Below are 27,779 nucleotides of genomic sequence, written 5' to 3'. Positions count from 1 at the left end.
GGGGGTCGTCGTCGGTGGGGACCTTACACCGCCCATAAACCCGACATCAACAACACCGACAACAACAACAGCACCACCGACAACAGCAACAACACCGACAACATCAGCAGCAGCCCCAGCAGTGACAACAGCCATTGTCAGCCGGCCGTCGGGCATGTATGTGGACGGGGTGCTGGCGGCGTCAACACCAGCACAGGAGGAGCAGCCGGAGACGCCTATGGAGCTAGAGGACGACGGCCTGGTTCGGGAGATGGACCTGTTCCTCTCCTGCCCCACTTCCCCAGCACAGCCGGAGCCCCCGGCCGAGTAAGAGCTCCCTCCCACCCCAAGCGCGTTACGCGCGGGGTCTATACCCCTAACCCCCTCCCTGCTGCGCGCACTCCGCGGGGCACTACCACCCACTCCATCAAACATACAACGTAAGTATTGCGGCTTGTTATTGCGCTATGCGCACTCTAATATATTCGACCAAACACGGAACGCCATATGCGCTATTTCATTTGATTTCTAGAGTACAGCGGCGGCTTGGTGGGGGGGTATTTGACACGGCCACGGCGTTGTCACACGTTGACACCCCGCGGTCGTGTCAGCTCCTTCTCAGCCACCGCTTAACTGTAAACCGGACCGTCACACACACGCGTTATCGTCGTGGTGTAAAGTCCAACAAATGCCTAGCGTCGTATACCCCGCCGCAATAATACGTGCAGTCAGTTATCTCCGTGACGCCTTTATGTGCGATTCCTTTTTCGGTCTTCGTTTTTTTTTTGTGCTTCTTGATACTTGCACTACGGATACACATCATTTTTCTTAAGTGTTTTTTTTTTTTTTTAAAAACATCTATTGACTGTGAACCATACAACCGAGTTCGATCATTTTTCAATACTTTGTTTTTTTTTTGTTTGTTTTTCTTCTTTTGTTGTAATTTAAACAATAAACTTCGGGCCACGCCCGTTAGTACTTAGAAACCCTGTGCGTGTAAATTCTTTAACAATAACCCGTGTCAACTGTAATATTTGTGATCAACTATTTCTATTATTGTATTGATTCTGTGTATTACTTGTTGGAAAAAGTTGTGTGTTGTGGTCTGTCTGTTCTATTGTATTATATTTAACTGTGTGTTATTAGTGTTAAGAGCAGCTGGCCAGTTTACATTAATCATCTCACTGTGAGTATTGAGTTTATAAATTGTAGTATAAGTAACTTAAGTTTATCTTACAATTGCATCTATATATTTGTTAGTCTTATTAGTGTAAATTGAATTATTGAACAAATTGTTGTGTGTTGAGTAAAATTTGTATCATATTATCATCCACGCGCATAAGGCAAAGGGTTTACAGTCATAAGGACTTGAGCATATAATTCAAATTAAATCAAAGAAATTTTTTTTATATATATTATTTATTTAATAGTTTGTATTTATTGTTAAATTTTTTATAGGTTTATTGTCTATAATATTTTTCAGAGTTTAAACTTATTTTATTATTGTTGAGCCAGAAGGGCTATCCTTTATATTTTATTTATTACTGTTGATTGTTGTCTTCCGATTTTATTAATATATCTGTGATAAGTGCAATTGAATTATTTATTTATTTAGTTTAAGAGTACACACAAAAACATATATACACACAGTACACACTTGAGCACTACATAGATCACTGGTTTTGCGCAGGCGACCCCTCCCATCTCCAGTGACTCTATTACCACACTACACACTAACAGGTTGGTCAGCCTTGGAGTGGTATACCAAGAAGCTAAACCGTTTGGTAAAAAGGGCGTAGTGACCGGGTAAAGTATTTTACTATTTAATACCCCCGGCCCTAACAGTACATGAATTAAGCTTTAATTTTATATATGTTTAAAGGACGCAGTATTTCCGGAACACTTTTAAAAGTTAAGTTGAAAAAGTTCTATTTTTTATATAATATTTCAACTTTTGAACGCCCCCTATAAATGGGGAAATTGTCCAATTTTAATAAGAGTATGTCAAATGAAAGATATACTTATAATGTATTTAGAAAAAAAAAATTTGTGCTGATAATTACATTTTTCGAAAAGTTATAGCACTTTTAAGTTGAAAATTTAAAATTTGAACACAAAAATAGCGTTTTTTAACTACGACATGCAGAAGATAAAGTGTGGGACAAATTTTTTTTTTTATTTTATAGTACATAAAATAAGCTTTAATTTGATATATGTTTGAAGGACACAGTATTTCCGGAACATTTTCAAAAATTAAGTTGAAAAAGTTAGTTTTTGTAAAAAAGTTGCTATTTTAAATCCCCCCCAATGAGCAGGTTAAGTGATAGATTTTCAAAAAAATAATATCAAATGAAAGGTAAATATCTAAGGTTTTAGTATAAAAAAAAATTATGTTGATTTATATATTTTTGAAAAAGTTATGGCAGTTTTAAGAAAAAAAAGTGAAAAAAATGACATAATTTACCGATTTTTAAATTTGTAATTCTTTTTGGATATTTCCCCCATTTGCTGTGAACGAGGGAATTTTTTTCAATTTTTAAGGGTAATGTCTTCAACTAGATACGATTTGTCTTCTTTTGACGTATTGCTGAAAGAAATCGGTCCAGTGAGAGCTGAGAAAAAGTGGCAACAGACATAAAAAAAAACACATCATAGTAAAATTAATACTTTCTCAGCTACGCATCGAAGCTAATATGAAAACACGATGAGGGAGAGCAGGTCAGTCGATCACATCATACACGTTTTTGCTTGTCACGACAGGTATGCCGCTGACAACGCAATTTATTTTCATTTTCTGTAGCCGTCTAGTAGACCGGAGATTCCGCGTTTTTTTTTAATATACGCCGCGACCTTCAATGTGTTTTTTCCCACTAAAAAACCACCACCTTCGTAACGGTACGGCGGCGATGCTGTTTAGACCGGTCCCTGCAACGTATGGCATTGAAAACTAATTCATTCGCGCTCAATTAGTCGGCCGTTTCGGTTATATCGACTACAGGTTTTTTTGGGTCAAGTATTGCCTTGTCGCCACATTGTTCAATTTGAGTTGCTCAACGGCTTGTTATATGTTACGGTGTTTTTTTGTTGCTGTTTAAAAGTTAATGTGTGGCACACACCGGCACGGTCAAGTTCCACATAGTTCGAAATCGCATTACCCTTCTCCATGTAATGACGACAATCGTGTCCGGCACTACCAGCAGCTTGCCGTCACTACTACGCTTGTGTCCGTGGTTGACGTTGTATCGAACCGCTAACTCCAATAACTCATAGCCAGTGAGCTGGCGTGGGTTTTTTGTTGGGTTTGTGTTGGCCTGTATAAGCAAGGCCCCAACGTGCGGTGTTGGTCAGTCAAATACTCATAAAATAGGGCAACGGTTGATAAAGGTGGCACGAGTCGTGGGGCATCGTGTATAACGAAACGACGCAGGGCCGTGTCAATCACAATAAAAATTTGTTATGGATATATATAATTGATGACACGCACTCGTACTCGTATACGCGTGCGTATACGAGTACGAAAACCAAAAATAAAATTATACTGGAAAATAGTGTTGTTGGTGATTGGTGAGCGGGGTGGGGTGAATGCGTTACGACAGTCTAGTCTCAAGGTCATACGCGACATAATAACACGTGCCGCGTGGAGTTACACACTTACAACAAACAACGAAAGACATGTGAAACTAATATAAGCGTGTTAATAAATCATTTACATTTTGTTTTATTTTTTTACACTATTGTTTGCTAATATTATAAATATTTCTGTGGAGTTAATTAAATTTTCTATAGAAGTGTTATTATCTTTTTAGTTTTATTGTATTATTGTTTTTACATTAATTAATTTCTATGTAAACATAATTATATTTTATCGATTGACTTAGTATTAAGCGTATGTTACTATTTATCTTGTACTGCATTAATAATTAATAATTGTATAATTCTGAAAGCAATAACTGTGTCAAGAGTTTATAGAGTGTAGTTTTTTAAATAACATTGGATATAATTGACTAAAGTCAAATCTATGATATTAGTTAAAGAAATGTAATAAATGTTAAATAAATTCAAACTTGAGATAAAATTAGTTATTAAATTTGCCATTGTATTGTATTAAAAGTATTGTGCTAGTAATATAACTTAGATGAATTATTATACCCAATTAGAGATTTTAATTAAATAAATCTCTAGAGTGGAGGTATAAAGTGTTATATTAACATAATTTATTTTTTTTATTAAAAATTTTAGGTTGAAGAAAATGTAGAAATAGATAAAAATCAGTTGAAGTTATTTAAATTAGCAAAATTATATTTATATATTAACCAGCCTTTTTATTTGAAAATGAAAACTTATGATATGCATGTTATGAGAGATATTAAATTAGCTCAAATTAATAAAATTGTTAGAATCCATTATATGGCTGCCAAAGAGTTTTGCCAAACTATAATAAGTACAATGCTTTAATTTTGAATGATTTTTTTTTTTTTTAATATTGACTTATACTAACTTAAATCCATAATAATTTAATTTAAAATTCAAAAATTAGTTTTTTCTGTAAAAACAAAACATCTTCAACCATATATTTTCTGGTATTGTGGCAATAAATAATTTCAAAAATTATTTGAATAGAAAACGATGTTGAATTGGAATCCACTACTCAAAGATTTTGACAAAACACAACTTTTTCATGAAAATGACTTATACTTTTGAATGAGAGTGATAAGTAATAATTGCCTTATCAAATTTCTTATCATGGTATTAATGCCAAGGTTGTAAATTATAGTTATCACGAAAAGATAGTGTTTTCTTGTGTCCTTTTCTCAATACGTATTTCAATGTTTAATACCGTAAAATAATACATGACAATTCAAATTTTCACAAACTTTAAAATGCTACAGGATATTTACTACTGAATATTAATAAGATATATTTTTATTGAAAATTTTCTTAAATTCTACTCTACAAAATAGCTATCTTGGATTTTTTTTTACATTTTATTTGAAATTTAAAAATAATTATTATTTTTAATAAAATTTAAAAAAATGAATTATTGAGATATAGCTATAGACCTAACGTATAACTATTATTTAAAAAAAAAATCAGCTAAAAATATTAACTGGATAAAAAGTATTTAAGTTGTCAGTAAGTGCTGGGCTATTCTGTATATATATTTTTTTTGTAGTAAAGCATTCTACAACAACTCGTGGAAACTAGCGTAAAACAATAACTGTAATTTAATATATCTAGGAAGAGATTCATAATGTTCAAAACTAAGTTATAAATATTATTACAAAAAAATGATAGAAATGCTTTTGTTTTTTGGAGTTCAAGACAATTGATTGTTTATGTTGAGAAAATAATCTACAATTTTTAATAAATATTAATATTTGAGGAATATTCTTATATTTTTTTACTCAAACAATTTTTCTCTTTACAAAAATTTTAAATTTCCATTAATTTCTAAGAGAATAAATGTCTTATTCTTAATTGACCACTGTATAAATTGGTAAAATTTCTATATTTTATTATCATACATAACTCAAGTGCGAACTATGAAAAAAAAATAGTTTTTTTTTTTTGTTTGTTTGTTACCACATTTTCTCAACTCTGACTAGTCCGAATTGTTCCTGTTTATTTATATTATAATAGACACAACTCAATCATAAATCGATTAACGGTCACTCCTTTCGAAGAGAAATTTACAAATTATATTTGTCATCTTTTAGCTTCGATGCAAAGCTGAGAAGTTATTAAATTTACTGTGATGTGTTTTTTTGTGTCTGTTACCACTTTTTCTCAGCCTCACTAAACCCAGCCCATTTCTTTCAACGATACGTCACAAGATCACAAATCGTATCTAGTCGAAGACATTACCCTTAAAAATTGAAAAAATTTCCTCCGTTCCCCGCAAATGGGGGAAATCTCAAAAAAAAATTACAATTTTTAAAATCGCTAGATTTCGTCAATTTTTATCTTTTTTTTCTTAAAACTTCAATAACTTTTTCATAAATTAACAAATCAATATATATATATATATATATATTGTTATCATTCAAAAATAATAAGCAATAATCGATAAAATAAAAATGATGAAAATGAGCTATGGGTGATAGGTATAGTGAGAACCTGATGTTGTGGTTCTATCGGGGTCGTATAGTTCGAGGGTTTAGAACGATAAAGACAAGTAGATATAAAAATAATAGACGTAGTACCTCATAGGCGCAAATAGCTTTAATTTTTTGGGGGGACTTAAGTCTCTCCCATAATTTCAGTAAAAACATTACCCCCCCCCATATCCGCCCAGTTCACAACTATAATTGTCAATATACAAGTACAAAATATTAAATTTTAATATATATATATATATATATATATTTATTTATTTATATTATTATTTTAATAAAATACGTCTTTCTTTTTCGGCAAATACATTTACAATATCTTCTACATTTATATTATTGGATAAATCCCTTTCAATGTGTAAAACTGATAGACTTGAAAATCGAGTCTGTTCCATAGTTGTCCTCAACCACGTTTTCACTCTTCTCATGGCACTAAAAGATCGTTCGCAAGTTGCTGAACTTATTGGTATTGTTATTGCGAGTTGCAGGTATTTGAATAGATTAGGATATACTGATGGAGTAATGAGTTCAACCATATCTGTTAAATCAAAGTTTGCATTTTTTTTTAAAAGGCAAGATTTAGCTACAACTATCTCTGCTTCTAATGATTTTTTACAACACCTTGTTAGTTTCTGTAAACACACATATAATATAAATTGTTATATTTATTATATTATCAATTTATTTAATTAAGGTATTAAATCAAAATTTTAGTTTTAAAGTGATAAAGACTTACCAAATAGTGATCAAAAAAATCCATACTATTTTCAAAGTCTAACTTAATCAATTTGTCAACTGCAACTGCTAATTTTAAGCTTTCTTCAGAAAATCTGTCATTCATGTTTACAATTAAACTATCTAGTACTCTATAATATCCATTAATGAGCCAATATTCTTCAACAGAACAGTTTCCAAAATTTGTATTTGTAAAATCAAAACTAGTAGATGTTACGTGGAAATTTTCTAATGAATTTGGTAAGTTTTTTTTCCTTTTTGATCCTGTAAAATAATATTTGTGTCTTGAGTTAAATCATTTAAAAAATATAATCAGTTATGGATACCTTGTAATGGAATAGCCAATGAAATTTTATGTTTATCTCCAAAGCCTTGTATCTCTAACCATAATTTGGAAAATTCTTCTGCACTTCGCTTATGTTCAAATGTTTTAATAACTCCTTGAACTATTGTAGCAGTACTTCCAAGTGTAGCAGATTTTTGCTGGTGTTGATTACTTAACACATTGATAATAACTAAAACTTTATACAGTATCAACAGATAAATAATAAATGGTCCATTTTGTAATGAGGACACAATACCTAAAAACAAAATATTTTGATAAGAAAATATAATATACAAAAATTAACTAATATATAATTTATAACCCCCACTATACAAAATAAATTATTAAATATTCATGGAATATTTATGCATACCAACTGCCTGATCTACATTTTTATTATGATTTATGTCAATTTCTTCTAGTATAATTTGAATTATTGCTTCAAAATTATTGATTATTGACTGACAACTTCGAAAACAAAAGTATTATTTACTATAGTCAATATATACTTCATATACATTTGGTATAATAATTATTATTTTTGAAGTATGTTATTTAAAAATAGTAGTTACCTTAATATAATTACAAGTATCAACTACAACAAGGTTTAGCTTGTGAGCCATGCAGTGTACATAAATGGCTTCTGGGTGCTTTTGTTTTATTTTTGTCTGTAGACCATTGTTACATCCAGACATTACAGCTGCGCCATCATATGATTGAGCAATAATAGGAATCGAATTCAAATTTAATGAATCAATAAATTAAAAAATTTTAGAAGCTATAGCCTCAGCTTTTTGACTTTCTGATACATCAATAAATCCAAGGAACCTTTCATTAACAGTTAAACCCTTCGGATATCAGACACAAAATGTCAATTGTTCTTCTTTGAAACACCTTATAAAAAAAAAAAATGATATAAGAATAGTTATTATCATAAAGAGAAATGAAAAAATAAATAAGTAATTTTACCTATTATTAAAAATAAAATTACCTGGCTTCATCACACATGATAGCATACATATTACTTTCTTTGATTTCATTGACAATTATATCTCTGATATTGTGGCACAAATTTTGGCAATATCATTTTGAATATACCAACTTGTAAAATTAGTTGTTTTATTATGCATGATGAAAAATTCAGGATTATACTTTGCAAAAAGTTTACAAGCCTCTTTAAAGTTTCCTTAAAATTGTATAAAACATAATACACTATAAAACAAATTTATACAATTAATAGAATTTTTACCTTGATTGTTCGATGATATATTTTCGTCATGCTCTCTAAAGGCCATCCCTTGACGGGATAAGTATAGTACTATGTCAGTTATAGTTTTTATATATATTCTATTTTGTTCAATAGATTTTTTATTAGCACTGGATAACTTAGAGATTACACTTCCAGTAACTTTACTTGATTTATACGCTGACCATTTTGCAGAACAAGTTATGTGGCATTTTGTAGATGCATGAGCTTCTAATTTAGACTGCTTACTTTTTTGGACACCTCTACTACCATAAAGCTAAATTAAAATGAATTTCAATATTTTATAAATATTTTATTTATCATATTAACAAGATATTTAACTATGCTCATTTAAAAGATCAAAGAAATGAAAAAATAAACTTACTTTTTTCCAATTACTAAATCCTTTTGATACGAATGTATCATCATTATATGCAGTTCCAGAGATGAAATCGCGACAAAAAAAGCAATAAATAGCATTTTTTTCAACATTATACTCTAGCCAGTCAAATTTTTTAAAATAAGTAGCAGAAAAAGCTCTATTTTGTTTGCCAAATCGTGTTACAGGATAAGCCTTAAGATAAGAATTAAATATTAATAAGCAAATATAATGTAGTCAAATATTGAGAGTAAACATATATGTTGTACATTATATGCATATATATTTTATAATTAATTAGCAAGTACCTATTACTACTTAAGGTATTTAATGCATTTTCTACAATCATATGCTATATGAAATTTATAAATTAGTAATTATCATTGTTCATACCTTTAATACTGGCTTTATAGGTACAGATATCAGATTACCTAAATCAGTTACATCATTTATACAGTATGACTCATTTGTATCCTTGGCATTGGGTAACGATGCATTCATATCAATCACATTTATACTACAACCTGGTTCAACTAATTCAGGTTTATGTTTGTTATCTTTAAAACTTGCAGTAAGTGTTAAGTTAATATCAATATGCATCGAGTTAGATTCATTTTTTTCTTCAACTGGACTACTCTTGTTACCAGTTATTTTTGTTTTATTAAAAATGTCAAAAAATTTACTCATGGTTATTGAAAATAAAAAAAATTCTATACTTGTAATAGTAAACTTAAAAAAAAAAACTTGACTTAAATATATGTCGTAATATGCTCAAAGCTTTTTATAATAATAATATAATAATTTTGTAAAAACATCACAATTGTAAAGCAAGTTTCAATAATTTCAAATCATTAAAAAAATACAAAAGATCGATACGAATTAAGAAAATGCAATTCATACTGGTAATGGTGGTTAAAATAATTAGTTTGGCAATGATGAATCAGCTTCACCAGATGAAGACTTCGGAATTCAAATTATTAGTAAAAACTAAGGGATCAAGTGCTCATATAATATCAGTACTTACGAAGAAAAACAAATAAAAGAAATCTATTTGTGTTTGCAAAATTTTTTTAATTTTGACATATGGTTTCAAAAGAAACATACAAACAAAAATGTGAAGTCCAAAAATAGAAAAATCATTTACAGAACCAAAGAGCAATACCTTATAATTACAAAAGCTAAAATTATAGAAGAATAAAATCGTCTGAACTTATTATTTTTAATGACTATTACTACGTATGAAGAGAACAGGACGATGATTTTTTAGACAACATTACACATTTTTTTTCACTATGTTTTGAATTAGTCTTATCACATTATTATTACATAAATTTAAAAAAGTGTAAATAAAAAGTTTATATTGTCTTATCTTTTAATATTATATGTGGCACCATACAAACATATACACTATCATACTATTATTTTTTATGTATTCTATAATTTTTTAATCCATCTTTCAAATGTACTTGCTCATACTATTAACTTTTAACTAATATTTAATATTAACATTAATAATTTTTAATCATTATATATCATAAATACTAAATTTATTAATCAACTACTATTGTACTATATTATTATTCAAATGTTCTATTATTTTAATTTGTACCACTGTTGTACTATTTTATCATTCATTATAACTTTATATTATCTTATGTTTTTAAACTATTTTAGTAATAATCTAATATTATTGTACACTGTTACATGATTAGTATTCAATATTTAACTATATTCTTGTACTCACATTATTAAATGTCATAAAAATATTATTTTCATATCTATGTAAAAAGTTGTGAGGACACAACACTTTCAAAACTAGGGTGGATGTCGTAATATGCTCAATGCTTTGCATTAAGCATCTTACAATTATCAATGAAAAATGTATAATTTGTATTTTAAATAACTTGTAAACAAACAAATAATTTATCTGTCATAACAAATACGATGTTCAACACAATTTCTTATTATTTATATATATGTCAATTTATCAATTGTTAAATATGTTATCTCAACATAATAATCATGTAATGTATAATTAAATACAATAAATTAAAAAGATCACTAAAAGCGCTGACAACAATATCCCTGGATTGGGGGTACTATCATTTTACTATAAAAAGCACTGAAATTCTTTCAGAATAGAGAGAGTCAGGGAAAGACTCCAGACACTCTCCGAGGAGTGATAGCGATCGAGAGAGTTCGTTTTCTCCGAATTGAAATAAGAATAAAAAGAAACAATTATCAGTCACAGCCCTGTGTTGTTGTCGGCTGACTTTTACGCGTTTTATTTATATATGAAAAGAACTTGTTTTAATTATTTATCTTTTGAAGAAGTGCGAATTAAATACTTTTAAACATATATAAACATATCGAGATATTTATCAAATCATTTTGCAGCAATTTGCAAGAATAAAAGAAGTAAGTAATTTTATGTTATCCCAATTATTTGGAGTTAATAAATTTGAGTAAAGGATGACAAAGCAATAGATCATTTATTAAATTAATATCTTAAAATGTCAATTTTGACTGGTTGGTTAAAGAAGTTATACATAATCACGTTATATGGTATTCGTGAACTGTCTCTGCCGTTTCGTTGCCTTAAAGATGTTTTTAAAAAACCTAGCGTGATTTCTACTGTATAAATTAGGCTCTGGTATTCGTGGACTGGCTCTGCCGTCTCGTTGCCGAGGTATTCGTGAACTGGCTTCGCCGTTTCGTTGCCTCTTAGTTAGGACATTAGAAACTAACCAGACAAAACTTTATTACACCTCGAATAGAGGTACTACGTCTATTATTTTTATATCTACTTGTCTTTGTCGTTCTAAACCCTCGAACCATACGACCCCGCTAGAACCACAACATCAGGTTCTCACTAAGCCCAAATACTCTCTCTTTTCATTTTATTTTTATTTTTGAATTATAACAAAGTGGCGCCCAATAACAGGCTTAGTAAATCTTACTAAGGGTTTTTTTTGAATATTACTCAGAAAAAGCATTTGAATTGCGATTTTTACATTATTTATTATTTTTATTTTTGAATTATAACAACGTGATGAAACCACTACAACACCAAACCGACTTACGAGGTGGAGAAGAGTGGTGCAGTTGTCACAGCAGTTATGGGTAGTATGGTCACGAGATTACCTTCAACAGCTGCAGGAGCGATGCAAGTGGATGTCATCTCGACTACAACAAGGTTCTGTCGTGGTGATCCGAGAAGACAATGTACCTCCTCTAAAATGGTTTTTGGGGAGAATAGTCAGTGTCACTGAAGAGCAGATGGTAAGGCTCGTGTGGCACAAGTTAAAACAACACATGGTATTTTTAAACGTGCTGTACGTAATTTGTGTCCCTTGCCGTTCAAAGGCAATCAGCCTGATCTTTAATAAATTAAAAAGATTTATTTTGTTGTTTGTATTCTTGTATTAATTTATACTTCATAATTTATTATTATTCTATGAAAAAAAAATATATATTAGTATAATCGTTTATTGAATTTAGTATTTTTATATTTGATATTTGTATGCTCAATGTAATTTTATATGCATTTATATGTGCAATTATAACTAATGTATTTAAAAATTGTTTTTTTTTCGTATCAGATGATTTCGTCGCTTTGCGATGTTCTAACTGTTATAAGTAATTTAATGTTTAAATTATTCTTATTATAAAATTATATCATTTTGTTGTAGAATTTATTGTTGTATTTCTAAAATATTGTTGTATGGTTGAACAATTTTCTGTTGTTGTTCAACGGTGGGCGGCATGTTGTGTATTGGGTAGTGATAAGCTTTACGATTGTACTATAGCAGTAGTACCGGTTTACACCCGGCCCAGATAACATGTAACAAACGTGCGAGTGCCCAATAAAAATGTAATGTTCATCAATAATGTTTTTTCGTAAAAGTAATTGCGGTGTTGATTATTTCCTTAAGTAAACCCGCAAAACAGATATAATTAACAATATTACACTTTCTAAATAATATAGTTTGTAATAATTATAATGTTTCTTACTTTTTAGTTATTAATAATATAAATTCCTTAAAACTAATATTTATATAATAATTATGGATTCACGATATTAGCTCAAATTTTTTTTTAAATTGTTCGTAATTGCCAGGAGAAGGTATTAACGAAAAAAAATTTTTTTTAAATTTTTTTAATGATTGATTTTTTGAGTTACGGGATGTTTTTTCGAATTGAAAAAGTTACAGCAAGCTTTGTGTAATTGTCCATATCACATAATTAATCGTTAAAATGGGGCCCCCCGGCCAACAACAAAAAAATGGATCAACATGGAGAAATATGTCTTGTATTGAATTTTAGGTATTAATATTATATTTCATTATATAAGGTAAAGTTTAAATTTTGTAAAGTGACCTTTTTTTATAACAAAAATGAATACTTTTTCAAATTTTTTTCATAGTTTTCAATAACATAAAAGTTAAATTTAGTGTATTATTTAAAAGTACATTAAATTAATAATAAATAGTTTTGTTATTCTTAATTTATGACGTACTTTTTTTTTTATAGTAACTTTTAAATGATTAATATTGATAATGTTTATTTTTGAAACATTATGAAGTCATGCAAATATTTTAAAAAATACAATAATGATATGTTTGAATTGAAATTTTATATTAAATATTTCCTAATCATAAAAAAATAACTAGATATTAACGCGTTAAATAGTAAAAATTAAATTTTTAATTAAAAATTATTATGACAACAAGTTAACTTTAAGTTCATTACTACATTGACAATAACAAAGTTAAATTATATATGTTCTTTTATTATAAATATGATAAAAGTTAAAAACAAAATGCAGTATTTAAAATTTTAACTTAACGAGTAAAAAAACATATAATAATAACATTTTCAGTTGGACCAACCGTAAAGATTAATAGAATAGCGACTATATAGTTCTCTTGTGTAATTTGGCCCTAAATTAACTATAACTTTAAAATAGTTTTGATTTTTATAACTAAAAAAAAGATAAAAGATTATAAATAAACATTAAATTATAACTAATAATTATATTTTATAATATTATAAATATTTTTTCTCTATAAGAAAATTAAAAATTCTCAATATTTTCTGAGAAAATGAGTGTCTTACCAGATTTTAATCACTCTGTGATTTTTTTATTTACGATTTACACTTAAGTATACTATTGTAATTTATTTTTGTATTTTTTTATGTTTATATACTGACACGGCCCGTAATAGCGCACTATTCATTTATCGTGAATTAGCACGTTATCCGGTCGTGATTATCAGCTGTCCACCGTCGCACTCATTAGTGTTGACGATAACACAAGTTTGTCTTATCCGGCGGTCGGTAGATAGGACAGGTCAGGGGGTTCAGCACCGCGAGACACGTTGGCGACTATGTAAACGAGTTAATCTGTAACTGACATCCGCCGTACGTGCCGTGTGATCTTTTCATCAGCGCATTATCGATTTTTTGTATTTCGCACCTCACTGCCACCAGTTTTTATAATATTATATATAAATTACTAAATAAAATAAAGTTAATCGACTACTTAACGGTGTTACATAATTTATTTTATTAAAAACACCTTTATACTGTGTCAATACTCTGCTCAAACTACGCCGATTTTGATATTCTGTGCATCAAAAGATATCTATATTCATGTAATTGAGCCTATCAGTACCAAAAATTGAAAAAAACCCCCAATTTTAGACATTTATAATATAATATTTATAAAAGTACGTCAAAATAAGGTAGCCATCAAAATTTAAAAATTTAAAATTGCAGTAACTTTTTGATAAGATTTGTATGAAATTTTAATTTTATAATTTTATTCTAAATACTATATAGAATAATCTAAGTTAAACGTAGTGTCAATTATACATCTAAAATTTTTAGAGTATAACTGTGAGTATATTTTAATCAGTATCCTGATAAAATTTAATAAAACTTATCATCATATTTATAGTTAATTTTTTTAAATAAACTGATCTTATGTTGATTAAAATTATGCTTAAAAACCCAGCACAGTGGGGTCGTGGCATAGTTGGGTCTAGTATAGATGATATCTGACAGTGATTAAAATCACTATCATAAAAAACGCTTCGATGCAAATCTGTAGATAGTGTTTAATTAAAAAAAAAAAATTTGTTAAAATAGCATATTTTTGAATACAAATTTATTTTTTCATTTTATAGTACATAAAATAAGCTTTAATTTAGATATTTTTGATGGCTGCTGATTTTATGATATTTTTTTAAATGTTTGTTTGGGAAATCATCAACTAGATCAACATTTTACAATATTAATATTGACATTGTAGAGCTGCCATTTTTAAGGACATCCATAAAAAATGTACATACAATAAAACTAACATTTATGTAAATAAAAGGAAATGGTGTTCTTAAAGGTAAATATAAAAAAAAATATTTATCTAAAAATGAAAATATGGTTTTTAATATAGATAAAATGTTCATTTTAATCATATAATCAAACTGTATATATTACATAGTTTTATGAGTTTATATAACTAATCTGATATGATCTGATACAATTATAATCAGAAAATAATTATTACCTAAATAATAAATTAACAAATTAAATCAAAATTCAAAATTATTTCAATCATGTATTTATTAATATGAATCACAATAATAAATTGTAGATTTTTTTTTTATTATTTGGTACTCTCCAATAATACTCACCACAAGTAAAATTGAATTCATCTTATACCGTTCCTCTTTACAATACTTTGGATGGAGATTAATTTCTTTATAATCTTTAAATAACACGCTAGATTTAATTTTTTCATCGAGTTTCTTTAGTAGTTCTTTATTGTTATTTACTATCTCATATGTTTTTTCGTTTTTGTGATAAAAAACGAATAGAGACTTAATCCAATCGGTAAATTCCGTTAAAAAATTTTCTGTCTGGTCATCACTTACAGCATTAATCTTTGGTATCATCTGTTCCAAATTTTCGGATATAGGTATTTCATGATGTCTCATGTAATCAATGATGCAATTCAAACTTTCGACCATATATTTTATAATTTCACATGGCTTTATATGTTCGAATTCCTTTAGTATATAATTGGGTAACAAGTATAAATATTTATACGCCTTATTTTTCATTGCATTGTAGTATTGTTCCATTGTAACTTGACCACAGTTTAAAATATCGCCTAGTCGCAAATTATCATCATCGCAGAAAAGGTATTCATTCTCCATTATTTCTCCGTTGGGTAGGTCTAATAAACGTACTGTGTCTTTAGAAATAATTCTGTACTCATTGTGTATATTTTCTATTATATTTCTAAGAGAATTTATATTAATTGAATAATCATTATATTTTATAAAAGGCGGAAACTGTTCTAAGCCATTTTTGAATAAACTTTTAAAAAACGATTCCGAAATAATTTTTTCGTTGAGTTTGTGTAGTAATTGTTCATTGTTATTTACTGCCTCATAAGTGTGATCGCTTTTGTGGTAAAAAACGAATAGAGGCTTAATAGAATCCTTAAATTTGTCAAACTCATTTTCGACCTCGTAATTATGTGTATACATGCTAAATTTAAATATCGTTTTCAATTCTTCCAAATTTTTGAAAAAAGGTATTTGATGGTATTTCATGTAAATTGTGATGTAATTCAAACTTTCGATCATTATGTGTTGCATTTCCCACTCTTCTATAACACAAGATGCATTGTTTAAATAATTTGGTAATATGTATAAATATTTGTATACCCTGTTTTGCATTGCATTGTAGTATTGCTCCATTGTTACTTCGCCATTGTTTATTATGTCAGCTAATAGCAAATTATCATCATCGCAAAATAAATATTCATTCTCGATTATTTCTCCGTTGGGTAGTTCTGTTATAAGTTCCGTTTGTGAAAAATGTAAAAAAATTGTTAAAAGTATGAATACGTTTAACATTGACCACATATTACTCACGAAAAACTTTTAACGAATTTACTGTTTTGTCAAAATAATACAAGATTTACAAGAAGACAAAATTAAAACAATGTAACATGTAATATTTATATTCTCAACTGACAAATATATAATAAATTTATGTCTGAAAATAAAAATACAGTAAATAAATGTGTTATATTTGTGTTGACTAATAAAAGATTTTAACTAAATAAAATGTTTGCATTGAATATTGTGCAACTTGAAATTTAATTGCAAAAAATATTTTCATGGCTCACATGAAATATTATTTAGAATATGTCAATAAGTTTTCTATTTAATTTAAAATAAAATTTACTGTTGTTTAAATACTTAAATATATTCAACTAAAAAATTGCTTGAACTTCAAATTTTACTACTAAAATACTGCAAAATTTAAAAAAATAAAATAAAAATTTTGACGTTAAAAAAAATGACTAAATCAATATAATTTGTTTAAAAAATTTATATAAAATCTCGATTTCATATTTTACATTTTTAACTTTATCATAGGAAGTAATATTTATTTACATCTTTCATTCGACATACTTTTTTTTTAAATCGGACTATTTCCTTAATACAAGGAGGATTCAAATCTAAAAAATGCTTATAAAAATTTGAACTTTTTCAACATAACTTTTGAAAGTGTTCTGGAAAGCCTGACACTTTTATATATATTTTAAATTTAAGCTCATGTAATATACTTTATCATGAAAAAAAAAAAATTTCGGATTTAAGATTGTTTTCACGGTGAAAACAGACATCAAAGTTAATAAAAAAAAAACCAAGAACGGTGGGTTGCGGCACAGTGGTGACGTGCATTATTGGATCAAGTATAATGATATCTGAGAGTGAATAAAGTCACTATAAAAAAAAACGCTTCTATACAAATCTTTAGATAGTGTTTAATTTTGAAAAATTGGTGGCTTATTCTAAAAGTTACGTGATCTCCTATTTCCTTATTTATATCTTGATTAAGATAAAGTATATCGAATCAAAGAGGGATATAAATATTATTTCTCATAAAAATAATTGTATTGATCCATACACTTTCCAATAAGTTATAGCATAATGAAGTTAAAAATGTAAAATACAAAATCGAAAATGTTCACACAAATATAGCATTCAGTAGCCATTATCACCGTGAAGATAAAATAAAGTCTGAAAAATTTTTTTTCGTAATAAAGTATATTATATTAGCTTTAATTTAAGATATATATAAAAGTGTCAGTATTTCCGGAACACTTTCAAAATTTAAGTTGAAAAAGTTAATTTTTGTAAAAAATTTGCTATTTTAAATCTCCCCCAATGAGCAGGTTAAGTGATAGATTTTCAAAAAAATGATATCAAATAAAAGGGAAATATCTAAGGTTTTAGTATAAAAAAAAATTATGTTGATTTGTTGATTTTTCAAAAAGTTATGGAAGTTTTAAGAAAAAAAAAGTGAAAAAATTTCGAAAATTAGTGATTTTTAAATTTGTAATTTTTTTGGATATTTCCCCCATTTGCGGGGAACGAGGGAATTTTTTTCAATTTTTAAGGATAATGTTGTATTTAAATATGGAACAATCTTTTTGTTCTAACTTATTTTTTTTGTAGTTCAATAATAACGCAAAATGTAGTTAATAAAGATATAATCAATCAAAATAAAAACATATAAAATATTGATACACTTAAGAACGGATAAATAAATAATACACAAAATAAAAACTTAAAGTCACAAACGTACCACACGGAAAGTGATTACCTTCGGTTCTCCCGAGGTCTTCTCTTCCTCCCCTTTTCAATTCATTCCATTTCATCTTATATACTAAATTATTTTGTTTGTCTTTTTATAAAATTCATATAGTAATCATTTTCAAAAAGGTTTATAAATACTTACTTCCTGATCTAGTAACAATAATTTGGGAAATTACAATTAATCTAAACATTATATAAGTGTTCTACTTCTAGGTTTACAAATAATAGACTATATTATATTTTTGTAATAATAGATCAAGAAATTCATAGTTAAACCAAACATTACAAAAATGCTTTGTTTTCAGTTTTACAAAATAATGACCTATAATACACTCCCCTATGTTGAAGTAAAAAATATGTCCTCATATTTTAAATTAGTAAATTTCCATAATAAAGGATAAAATGGAGGTAAAGAGAAAAAAAAAATTGGAAATTTGTGTAGTGAAAGTTAAATATATCTTTAAGACAGTGAACTGAACTCTTTTTTTATGTGTTTACATTTAATAGAGTATCTTATTTGTCATTCATAAACACGTTCAATTCTTTACATGTTATTTTATTATTAACATTCATGTATATCGATTATTTGTAATCGATTTATTTTTTTAACTTTTTTTATAGAGGATAGGAAATTATTGGACTGATTTATGAAAATTTACTTTTTGTTTAATTACTATCATTATAATAATAATTTGAAATTCAACGTTATTTTATTATTATTGTTATGTGTATGCAAGTATATATTTTTCTAAATTAATCTGAAAGGGTACAGGATTAAGTCAAAGATACAATAATATTAAAAATATTTAGCAGTTTAATTTTGATAAATGAAGTGTAGAGTTGGTTTTATGACATCTATTTTATTATTATTCTATCCTTGTGTGGTTTCCATTTTCGCTTAGTCAAATTTCTTTCCAATCGAGTTTCTTTTTTATAGGAGATGGAATACTTCATTTGGTTGATCCATCTTGATTAAATGGTTTTTTGCTTTGTGTAGATTTTTATACTATTAATTTGTGGTTAGTTAATTAGTGTATTAATAGAATTGTAAATATTTAAAAGAGAAAGGAAAAAGACAAAAGAAAAAAAAAAACAATATAATGGTAGTAAGAAATTATGTTTGATATTTAAGAGGTAGTAGACCTATTACATTTACTTTGATAAAAATTGGGTAAATTTTATAGATTGAGAAAGCCATGACCAAAGTTAGTAACGAGAGCCAAGAGATATAAATGATATCTGTTCACTTAAATTTTTTTATCTCACGTTTGCAAGATAAATCTCTTTCCTCTAATTGTCTTTTTAAACCTTTAATCTCCTCATCTCTAGCTTTAGAGTATTTATCTAACTGGGTTACCTGTTGATTTAAAATGTCAGTATAATCACTAAAAGATGGTCCTCTGTTATTTATTCTGAATTGCATAAGTTCGAATTTTTTTAAATTATCTTTTAATTTTTTTAAATCAGAATTATCGTGTAAAGAAATAGCGTGTAAAACAGATTCTTTAAGACCCCTTAAAATGTAGGTACAGATTTGATCTTCAGACATGTTTTTATCTACCTTTCTACACAGATTTTCTACTTTCGTTACAAAACTCATTACCGACTCTAAGTCATTTTGTCGCCTATTTTCAAGTTTATTTTTTAATAATGTCACATACCCTATTGGTTGAAATTCCTCAATAAATTCTTGTTTTAAATCTGCCCATTTCCATGAGGCGAATTTTTCCTCTAAATTTTCAAGAAAAATACTAGCTGTACCTTTAAGAAAAATGGATAAAAATTTTACCTTGTCATCATCAGTCCAACCATTAACTTCTCCTGCCTTGTCGTATTGTTTAAAAAATTGGCATACATCATCACTTCCGTAAAAACATTCAGGTTTATTCATTAAAGTTTTTACTGTGTTTGTCATATTTTTATTTATTATACTCTCCTCCGTATTTTCAATTAAATTTATTTTACAGTTATTAGTATTTATGTTTTTGTTATCAGTTATTTTTACAAAGTCGTTTTTTGATTCAGTATTAGAATTAAAATTCGAACTTGTTTCAATATATTCGTTATTTACTTGAAAATTCGGAGAATTAAAACTATTTTATGATAAGTTTATTTCTTCATAATCATTATCATCAGAAAAAGTTACAATTTTTTTATTTTTAGCTACCTCTGTAAAAAAAAAATTACTATAAAGACCGTTATCAAAAAAATTATTACTGTATAAATTTTCACTAGTATCTAAAAAAAATTTCCACCTTTTCTACAATATGATCAGTGCTGACATTTAATTTATCCCACAATAATTACATTCATTTAATAATGTGTTTGAAAGCCTCTCTGTATTACTAGGTTCAGAATCTGAACTAGAGTTATTCAATCCTAAATCCCGTTCTATTTTCTTAAGATCAATTTTTTTATTAGAAGATTCTTTTAGAATTAAATGTTTTTCTTCTAGACTTAATTTATTATCAATATCCTCTAAACTAATAATACCCTTATAGTATCTAGCTAATCTAGATCTTAATTCATCTACTTTCCCAGTATAATCTAATTTTGAATTTTCACAAATAGTTATTAACTCTGCTTTCTTTAAAATATATATATCGGTTAATCTCTTGATAGAGTTATTTATTTCAGATTCTCCTATATGGTTCATATCCCATTATAAACCAAAAAAAAAAAATTCAAACAAAATTAGTGTTCAATATCAACACAAAAATTATTAAAATCGCATAAAAACTTATAAAAACGTTATTGTCAAATAATCAGAACAATAATACTAACCTTGATATTTGACCTGGTTGAAATATGAAACTCTATTACAATATAAGTATAATCTCGGAGTCGTGTGCTCGAGTCGCTAGTTGGGCGCCACTTTGTTGTATTTAAATATGTGGAACAATCTTCTGTTCTATCTACATCTACATCATAGTAAAACCAATACCTTCTCAGCTTCGCATCGAAGCTAAAATACGATTTTTGTAAAAAAATTCTTTTTTATATTGTTGCGACTAACGTCGTAAACGCACACAAAAAAAAAAGAAAAAGAAGAAAGTACGATTCGTTCTACAGGTGGCGTCAAGCCGTTTAATGAAATAAAAATGTTAGCACAAAGAGGATAAAAGGTAAACAAAAGTAACAATACTACGAATTGTTGAACAATCACACTCAGATGGTTCTGTTGATAAAATGTCAAAAAAGAGGATCGGCACTGTGGTGGCGGTTTGGAATCGCGAATGGACGAACAAGCAATATAGGTGTCACGAAGATGACTGACTTCACGTATTATTGCGGCGGGGTATTCGACGCTAGGCATTTGTTGGACTTTACACCACGACAATAACGCGTGTGTGTAACGGTCTGGTTTACAGTGAAGCGGTGGCTGAGAAGGAGCTGACACGACCGCGGGGTGTCAACGTGTGACAACGCCGTGGCCGTGTCAATATTTTTAACTGTATAACACTATTACTTTTTGAAAAATATGTGGAACATTATTATTTTTTTAAGATAAGTACTATAAATATTCTTCTTTTATGTGACATACTTTTTTTTTAAATCAGACCATCCTTTAATACAGGGGGGGTTCAAATTTAAAAATACATATAGAAAGTAGAACTTTTTCAACTTAATTTTTGAAAATGTTCCGGAAATACTGACACTTTTATATATATCTTAAATTAAAGATAATTTAATATAATTTATTACGAAAAAAAAATAATTTCAGATTTCATTTTATGTTCAGAGTGAAAGTGGGACTAAATGCTATTTTTGTGTGAAAATTCTCGATTTTGTATTTTACATTTTTAACTTCATTATGCTATAACTTGTGCCTCGACTCCACTGTGCTACCGTTTTTTATATAAGTGTATCAATGTGGTCAGGGGGTATACTTAACGCTAATGCAACAAAGAACAAACAATAAGATTAAAAATAAGCCATAAACAATTATTGACTACTTATCGACTCCGATGATGATGAATGGTTGATGTAAGTAGAAGTCGAATGAAGTCATTGGTATGAAAATTGAACAAGCAGAACGTACTTAGGAGAACAGTACTTCTTATGATTTACGATAAGCGTATCACAAGGGCAATAAACAATAACGCACAAAGAAACCGCATTAGTATGTGAAATTTCACTTCTAATTTAAATTTTAAGATGATTTTGATTTTGAAAATCAAGTTTAAGATTATATTTTAAGTTTATATTTTATTACATTATTAATGACTTATCATAAAAACATTTAACTATCCCCTTAAGAAATATTGTATATATTAAACAATTATGGAAAAAAATTATCAAAAATCTTTAAAAAATAAATCGTTTAAAAATATTTTGTTAACTATTTCAATCTTGGCAATTTGATATCGAATTTATTTTTAACGTTTTCACCCATAGACTAAATAACCTATATTAATTAGGAAAACATATTTTTTATTTAAAGCTTGTTTGTTTTTTAGCTATTTGTAAAGTTTCATAACGCTAATTGTAACATTACTGATATGAAATTAAAAAAGTGTGTCGATTAGTTCCAGTTTGCCATACTTAGGAATGTTAAAGATGTCAGGAACCCATTGCATGTTTATATTTATTGATTATAGGGAAAAATATTCAGAATAAAAATTTTTTAAAAAAAATTTTGCTTATTTTCAAGTTGTTTCTCTTACAATATTTTTTTTGAAAAGGGGCACATAAAGCACTGCTACATGACCGAATTGGTCACACCATCCGACTTATAACTGCAATATAATCAAATATAGTTATTTTTATAGAAAAATATTTTTTGTCTCGACGACATGATTTTTGTTATAGTAATTTAGTTTTATGATGCATGTTATGAATTTGAAACTATCTCATTAAAATTATTTTTACAGCTTTGCAAACATACAAAACTGTAAATCTTTAGCTGAGTCATGCAATTATTATAGAATTGGCAGAATATACCTTTAGAAACACTTTTTTGAATTATTATATCAAATCTAAAAATATATTTACATTTTTATTTATTATATAAAACGTATTACTCAGTCACAAAGAATCAAAGTTAATGCTAAAAAAATATTAAATATTCATATTTTGTATTATAAAATTCTATATATTTTTTTTTTTTCAAAACATTCCTAATAATTAAAAATAATTTATAACATAACTATTGTTATACATTAAAAAAACACCGAATACTTATAATAGAAATGAATTTTAATGTATATATTCTAAATTTAAAATCCATCAAGGTCCTAGTGTATCATGTTTATGATAAAAAAATCACCCTGTATATACCATTTAAATGGTCACAGTAAGAACTATCAATTTTTAAGGATACCCATAAAAAAAATACACAACATCATAAAACCAATACAATATTAGCTTCGCATCGAAACTAAAATAAAGTTGACATTCATGTTTGTAATAATAAATGGTGTTATTAGTAGTAAAAAGATGAAGATATTTATGTAATTATAAATAAAAACAATCATTTTTTTTCAATATTGTATTTATTTTGTGAGTTATTCAGCAGCATCTTATAATAATATAATCAACCTGTGTTTATTACATATTTTTATGAATTTATACAACTAATCCGATATGATCTGATGCAATCAATTTTAGCAAATAATTATTACCTAAATAATAGGTTTACAAATTAATTAACATTTTAAATTATTTCAATCATAGTGTTCACTAATAAAATTTACAATAATTTATTGAAATTTCGTGTTTTTTTATTAGGTACTCATTGATAATTCTTCTCATGAATATGTCTACACCTAAAAGATTTACTTTAGAATAATTTTCATTAAGATTAATTTTATAAAATTCTTTAAATAACACACCGGATTTAATTTTTTCATCGAGTTTCTTTAGTAGTTCTTTATTGTTATTTACTATCTCATATTTTTGATAATTTTTGTGATAAAAAACGAATAAAGGCTTAATCCAATCAGTAAATTCCGTTAGCAAATTTTTGACCTGGTCATCACTTACAGAATTAATCTTTGGTATCATCTGTTCCAAATTTTCGAATACAGGTATTTTATGATGTTTCATGTAATCGATGACGTATTTTAAACTTTGGACCATTTTGTATTTAATATCACTTGGCTTTATGTATTCAAATTCCCTTAGTATATAATTGGGTAAAAAGTATAAATATTTATACGCCTTGTTTTTCATTGCATTGTAGTATTGTTCCATTGTAACTTGACCACAGTTTAAAATATCGCCTAGTCGCAAATTATCATCATCGCAGAAAAGGTATTCATTCTCCATTATTTCTCCGTTGGGTAGGTCTAATAAACGTACTGTGTCTTTAGAAATAATTCGATACTCATTGTGTATAGTTTCAATTAGTTTATGAACAGAATTATGATTCTTTTCATGATTATAATATTTTATAAAAGGCGGAAACTGTTCTAAGCCATTTTTGAATAAACTTTTAAAAAACGATGCCGAAATAATTGTTTTGTTGAGTTTTTTTAGTAATTGTTCATTGTTATTTACTACCTCGTAAGTGTGATCGCTTTTGTGATAAAAAACGAATAGAGGCTTAATAGAATCCATAAATTTGTCAAACTCATATTCGACCTCGTAATAATGTGTATGCAGGCTTAATTTAAATATCGGTTTCAATTCTTCCAAATTTTTGAAAAAAGGTATTTTATGGTATTTCATGTAAATAATAATGTAATTCAAACTTTCGATCATTACGCTTTGCATTTTCCACTCATATAAACCACAAGATGCCTTGTTTAAATAATATGGTAATAAATATAAATATTTGTATACCCTGTTTTGCATTGCATTGTAGTATTGCTCCATTGTTACTTCGCCATTGTTTATTATGTCAGCTAATAGCAAATTATCATCATCACAAAATAGGTATTCATTCTCCATTATATCTCCGTTGGGTAGGTCTAACAAACGAAACGTTTGTGAAAAATGTAAAAAACTAGTTAAAAGAATGAATACGTTTAACATTGACCACATATTACTCAAGAAAAATTTTTAACGAATTTACTGTTTTGTCAAAATAGTACAAGATTTACAAGAAGACAACTCAAAAACTATGTGACATTTATCATTTATAGTCTCATGTGGCAAATAGATATTAAAATTATGCCTGAAAATAAAAATTCAGTAGATAAATTTGTTGTATTTGTTTTTACTAATAAAAAATTTCAATTAAATAAAATGAAGCGTTGAATGTTGACATAACTGCAAAAATTATTTTCGTGCTTCATATAAAATATTATTTAAAATATGTCAATAAGTTTTCAATTTAATTAAAAAAAAAAAATTATTTATCGTTAAGATACTTAAATATATTCAACTAAACAATTTTTCGACCTTCCAATTTTGCTATTGAAATACTGCCAAATTGAAAAAAAATTTAAATAAAAAATTCGATGTTAAAAAAATTTTAGTTTCATATACTTAAGCATAAAATTGAAGTTCTATTTAAAATGAGTAAAACAATCCTATTTCCACAGTGATAGCTGATTTTGATGTGAAGTAATTGGGTATAGAACATAAGGCGTTTTTTCATGTTTTTAATTATAAAAACTGTGCCTCTGGTAAAAAATAAATAAATATTTGAAACATAGATTATACATTATACAATACCACATGTAAAAATCACAATAAAATAATAACTTCTTAATGGTTTTAAGTAAGCTAAAAAACACACAAAAAAAGCGCTATTTTTTGAAAGTCATTAAAGTTTTGAATTTCACATTAATTTTTTTTTTTTTTGTGAACTTTAAGTTATAATAGGGTAAAATCTAAAATTTTAATTCGATTAAGTTGAAATTGAATAATCTGTGTGTATTTTAACGATCTAGCTATTTCCAACATTTTTTACATTGAAATAGCTATAAAAATGGGAAGATCATAAAAAAAAAAATGTTTTAATCTAAATATAGCATAATGAATAAACCCTGAAAAACATGTGATGGTCGTGCAACCACTTCTAGATGATTTGGCATGGATTGACCCAGGCGCTAGCCCCGAGACACATTGGGCTACCACAATTACGCCTTGATAAATTTTTTACATAGATATAAATATTTTTGAATCTTATTATGGTCAGGCCATAGGAAGATTTGAGAAATATTGGTGTCGATCTCTCAATAAAAAAAAATACTCTCTCAAAAAAATACTTATTCAATAAATGTTAAAATTAATAAGGGCAAATTATAAATTATATTTCTAATAAAATATAGTGTTTAGAAATTTTTAAAAACAAGAAAAATCAGTCATAGATTTTGTGTAGCTAAATTTTATTATTTAAAATTTCAATCATTTTTGTAAGTAATTATATTGACTATATGACGTATAGTGTAAATCGTATACGTAGTATATTTAATACCAAAATCAACATTGGATTATTTGAAATATTATTGCGTTACGTAGGAAATAAGGTAAGCACAATTTAACCTATGATTTCGAACCTCCAACAATCAATTGGTAATAAACCATTGATAAAAATTAAATACGAAAATTAAACAATTAATTAGAAAATTAATTAATAAAAATTAAAGAGAATAAATTAATAAAAAAATATTATAAATTTAATAAATAAATATGTATTAAATGTATTCATTTTTCCCGTTTTGCAATTAATAGATCAACTATTAAAAGGAATCGAGAAAATTATCGAGAACAGCTGTCAAAGATTTTAATGTCTAAATTGTTTAACCTAAATTTAAATTTTGTTGTTCTTCACTGGGATTCGAAATTACTTTCTAATTTAAAAAATACCGAAACAGTTGATCGTCTACCTATTATAACTACAGCTCCTAATGTTGAAAAATTATTAGGAGTTCCTGACCTTCCGTATAGTACTGGAAAAGAAATTTTTTCTACTGCCTATACTACATTACAAGAATGATGTTTAGTTGACAAAATTCATGCTTTTGTGTTTGATAGTACAACGTCAAATACTGGTCGATTAAATGGGTCTTGTGCTCTTTTGGATCAACTATACGTGTAAATCGTATACGTAGTATATTTAATACCAAAATCAACATTGGATTATTTTAAATATTATTGCGTTACGTAGGAAATAAGGTAAGCGCAATTTAACCTATGATTTCGAACCTCAAACAATCAATTGGTAATAAACCATTGATAAAAATTAAATAGGAAAATTAAAGAATTAATTAGAAAATTAATAAAAATTAAAGAGAATAAAAAAATATTATAAATTTAATAAATAAATATGTATTAAATTTATCAATTATTTCTATCACCACCATAATTACAATTTCAGAATTTTTATTTATATTATTATTTTTTTTTTAATTTTTTTTTTTTT

The 27,779-nt window shown here is 27.2% G+C and overlaps 2 protein-coding genes across 5 annotated transcripts; both read right to left on the bottom strand.

Annotated features, from left to right (window-relative positions):
• Nucleotides 1–6,177: 6,177 nt before the first annotated feature.
• Nucleotides 6,178–9,271, bottom strand: LOC126898528 (uncharacterized). 4 transcript variants are annotated; one of them, XM_050672643.1, is made up of 4 exons: nt 8,144–8,536; nt 7,154–8,046; nt 6,829–7,091; nt 6,178–6,724 (listed from the first exon to the last, which is right to left on the bottom strand). In XM_050672643.1, the coding sequence occupies exons 3-4, from the start codon at nt 6,931–6,933 to the stop codon at nt 6,362–6,364; spliced, it is 468 nt and encodes a 155-aa protein (XP_050528600.1). In that variant the 5' UTR covers nt 6,934–7,091; nt 7,154–8,046; nt 8,144–8,536; the 3' UTR covers nt 6,178–6,361. The 4 variants fall into 4 exon arrangements, with proteins under 4 accessions (XP_050528600.1, XP_050528599.1, XP_050528598.1 ...); XM_050672642.1 differs by having other exon boundaries at nt 6,829–8,046; nt 8,144–8,338; nt 8,402–8,536; XM_050672641.1 differs by having other exon boundaries at nt 6,829–8,046.
• Nucleotides 9,272–15,202: 5,931 nt separating this feature from the next.
• LOC126898525 (uncharacterized) lies at nt 15,203–25,563 on the bottom strand. Its single transcript, XM_050672637.1, has 2 exons — nt 24,434–25,563; nt 15,203–15,700 (listed from the first exon to the last, which is right to left on the bottom strand). The coding sequence occupies exons 1-2, from the start codon at nt 25,448–25,450 to the stop codon at nt 15,407–15,409; spliced, it is 1,311 nt and encodes a 436-aa protein (XP_050528594.1). The 5' UTR covers nt 25,451–25,563; the 3' UTR covers nt 15,203–15,406.
• Between the last annotated feature and the right edge of the window lie 2,216 nt (nt 25,564–27,779).

This window comes from Daktulosphaira vitifoliae, unplaced genomic scaffold (genome assembly GCF_025091365.1).
Source record: "Daktulosphaira vitifoliae isolate Bord-2020 unplaced genomic scaffold, ASM2509136v1 Scaffold_2, whole genome shotgun sequence".
Lineage (NCBI taxonomy): Eukaryota > Metazoa > Arthropoda > Insecta > Hemiptera > Phylloxeridae > Daktulosphaira > Daktulosphaira vitifoliae.
This window is presented reverse-complemented; position numbering and strand designations above follow the sequence as displayed.

What these genes read in the sequence shown, in the direction of transcription:
- LOC126898528 (XM_050672644.1), bottom strand. Translation starts at nt 6,933, where the DNA reads ATGAATGACAGATTTTCTGAAGAAAGCTTAAAATTAGCAGTTGCAGTT. An exon ending in ATTTTTTTGATCACTATTTG is followed by an intron (nt 6,725 to 6,828) that starts GTAAGTCTTTAT and finishes GTGTGTTTACAG; the next exon opens with AAACTAACAAGGTGTTGTAA.
- LOC126898525 (XM_050672637.1), bottom strand. Translation starts at nt 25,450, where the DNA reads ATGTGGTCAATGTTAAACGTATTCATTCTTTTAACTAGTTTTTTACAT. An exon ending in ATTCTGTAAGTGATGACCAG is followed by an intron (nt 15,701 to 24,433) that starts GTCAAAAATTTG and finishes AGTGATGACCAG; the next exon opens with ACAGAAAATTTTTTAACGGA.